At 39.6% G+C, this 3,219-nt stretch overlaps 1 protein-coding gene across 1 annotated transcript in view; it reads right to left on the bottom strand.

Annotated features, from left to right (window-relative positions):
- Window positions 1-3,219, bottom strand: part of ttpa (tocopherol (alpha) transfer protein) — a 14,494-nt gene that overhangs the window by 3,480 nt on the left and 7,795 nt on the right. Inside the window, exon 2 of the mRNA XM_015381692.1 lies at window positions 193-346. Within this exon, the coding sequence (XP_015237178.1) occupies window positions 193-346 (154 nt within the window). The remainder of the gene's footprint in view (window positions 1-192; window positions 347-3,219) is intronic.

The raw sequence follows: 3,219 nt of genomic DNA on the forward strand, positions 1-3,219 counted from the left end.
CACTAGACATCTTCCAGGCATGTGAGTAAAACTAGCAGTAGTTCAGCGGACAGGATGAATGAATGGTAGCCGGCGCACGGAAATAAATGTGAACATAATCGTAGCGGGCCTTAAAAAACCTGTATCTGTCGATCTCTTACCTTAAATGTAACAAATGTTAGACAAACACATCACACACATAGCTATACAAACCAATTCTGTAGATGAGTACCCTGCTTCCAGCAGGATCCCGGTGTGGGAGAACAGCATGGTATGATGCTTTAAGGAGGCCAGACACTGATAAAGGACACAGGCATGTGCTGATCTCTGGACTCACTCTCCTCCACTGCAGGTAGTTCAGCAACAGCTGGAAACAAAAGTCACAGAGTTCTTAGAGAAACACATAAAAATGTTCCACATTATAGGCCTGGTTTACAAGTTTGCTCAAATAACAACCTACAAAATGAATAGCAAAAGCAAAGGTGATCTGTTGAATAGGTTTAAATTGCTTTGGGTCTTTGACATGAGTGTAATAGCAGGCCAAGTCTTCTGTAAATGGGCTGATCGGTAAAACAAACAAAAAAAAGATGGAGGAGGATATGCAAATGTACCTCCTTAGAACCCTCCATGGACCAGAAGTCAGCAGAAATGCAGCAGCTATATATTTGGGCTGCTGGGTCACATAAGGACAACTTTCCAGCTTAATTAATTCTCTATTCTCCCAGTCAGCAGCATTTGTTAGGTCAACCTCTCTCTGCTTGTTCTCATCACAGTAGCTTCATCTGATATGTTCCTATTTGGCTGTGACTTCATTATGGAGAGAAAAATCAGCTGTGCTGCTGCCATCAACATCTTTGTTTATAGATTCCATAGAAGCTTGGCCTGTCTTTCAGTGTAGGCCTGTTTCTCTGACTGTGACTAACTGGATGTGCCCTCTTTCATCCTCTGACATGGGAGACGGGGCTCGACTGCATGGCTGCGTGTTTTCACCTGTGGAGCTAATTGACAGTTGCCTTTTGTATCTCTGCTTCTTTTTCTGTCTGCTTCTGTCTCCTTGAACCCCAGTCGGCCTCAGCAAATGGCGGCTCACACTGAGTCAACTTTGCAGAGGACCTCTCACCTTGCAGAGCTTTTTTTTTTTTATTTTTTTCAGTGTCCATGTACATGAAACACCACTTGTTTAATATGGAAGTTATTTCCGCCTGCACCCTGATGTGCCTCAGAACTTCCCTACCGGTTCTTTACCTGGGAGCAAGTTATTTACTACTCTTAACTCAAACTGGGTAAAACCATATAAAAAAGGACTATAAAACAGGAGTGAAAAAGTAACAGCGTTTGTTCCAGGTCAGGTCGTTAAAGGACAGAGAAATGGCTTGGAGTCGACACAGCTGTAGGCTCAAAAAATGTCAGCAAGCGTCCGGCAAAGATTGAGCAAAGATTGAGCCACAAACAAGGTCATCTCCTCCTTCTTATACCTCATGAGTCCATGTTTTGCATCAGGTGGACGCTTAACTGTCCGTATCAGAAACTGACACGCCATCCATGCCTTCATGCACGTTGCCTCTTTACCCCAGGATTACACATTGCTCTCCTTTATCAGTCCGGCTCCAAGATTTGCTCATATCCTGTGTATTTTTAAAGACACGAAAGCTGTCCTGATTAGATGGCCTCCATACACACAGTGACATCCACCATGTGAAGGAAGGCCTTCTGCTCTCTCTAATCTGGCTAACAAAGTAACAATGCACATGATGTATAAAGAATAAACCTAACAGAGCTTTGTTGCTGGCCAACATGTGTGCCAGCTTTGCACACAGTGCACTCAGTCTTTCAGTTGTCGCGACTGGGATGGTAGATGCAAAAACTATTTTTTGCAGTTTATCCTTGAAGCTACACTTTCATTTCCGCTTTTTCTGTCCCGTAATGGTTGCAACTTGTCATTAACAAATCCGTCCCCGAAGCATGATCCTTACCATCATCTTATTTGTACATGTTCAAGCAGATATACATCAGGGTTTCAATAAATAATGTCATTATGGTACCAACATTTTTTTTCTCCAATATATCTTATTAAATTTTCTGTTTTTTAATACAACAAAGATTACAAACTTAACCTTGTAACATGTTTTTTATACAAACATTCACTCATTCATTCACCATTCAAACCTGCACCTGTCTAGTTCCAAAAATATACAATGCCTTTTAGATTAAGGCAGAGACAAAAAAAGAAAAAAGGGAGTAAACCGCCATCAGTGAGCTCCACTTTCAGTCCCTGTAATCCTCATATATGGCTCAAATAGAACCCATAGATTCTCAAAGCTCCTTTGTTTGCCCTTTGCGATGTATGTTAGTTTTTCCAGTCCAAGTGTGCTTGCAACCTCCTTCTCTAGAGTTGCATGGAGGGGGCCTCCATTCTCCTCCAGCATAGTGCAACAGATCTTCTGGCTTGAAGAAGTCCATAGTCTATCAATGTAGTTATCTTCTGTGATTGTTTAAATTCTGTTGGATATATTCCTACATATTTTAACCTCTAATGGGAATTTGACTTTAAGCAATTCAGATAGACACCTAATAACCTTCCAAAACTTCTGGACTTTAGGACATTCCCACAAACAATGGATAAGTGTTCCTTTTTCAGATAAACATTTAGTGCAAGTATCTGGAAAATCACTGGACATATGATGAAGCCTAACTGTTGTTATATAGGTTCTCATAAGCCATTTATATTGCAGAAGTTTAAATCATGTATTTATCGTTTCTTTTTGTGCTTTTAAACATGCCTGATTCCAGTCTTCTTCATCTAAGTCTTCAAAAGTGTCTCTTCTCCAAACGTCTAACTTATCAATTGCTGAATCTTTAGAGAAAAGCATCAACAGGTTGTAGAAAACTGAAAGAAAACCTTTTCCTTTTAAATCCCCAAAGCACACTTCTTCTATTTTTATTAAGGGTGGAATTTCAACTATTCATTTCAGTTTTGAAGTCATATAGTTTTTCAATTGCAAGTGTTTAAAAAATTTTTGGGGTATTAAATACTTTTTACATAACTGATCGAAAGTAAGCAACCTACCATCATCATATAGATCTTAAATTTTCTGAATGCCTTTGGTTTCCATAGTTTAAATCTCCATCATTTTTCTCCTGGGGTGAACTTTTTATTACCCCATATAGGGGCAAATTGTAATATCTCTGGAAGGTCGCCTACATGTTTATGTGCTGAATGCCAAATTATAATTATATTTT

Source organism: Cyprinodon variegatus, unplaced genomic scaffold, assembly GCF_000732505.1.
Source record: "Cyprinodon variegatus isolate N-32 unplaced genomic scaffold, C_variegatus-1.0 Scaffold239, whole genome shotgun sequence".
In the NCBI taxonomy this organism is placed as follows: Eukaryota; Metazoa; Chordata; class Actinopteri; order Cyprinodontiformes; family Cyprinodontidae; genus Cyprinodon; species Cyprinodon variegatus.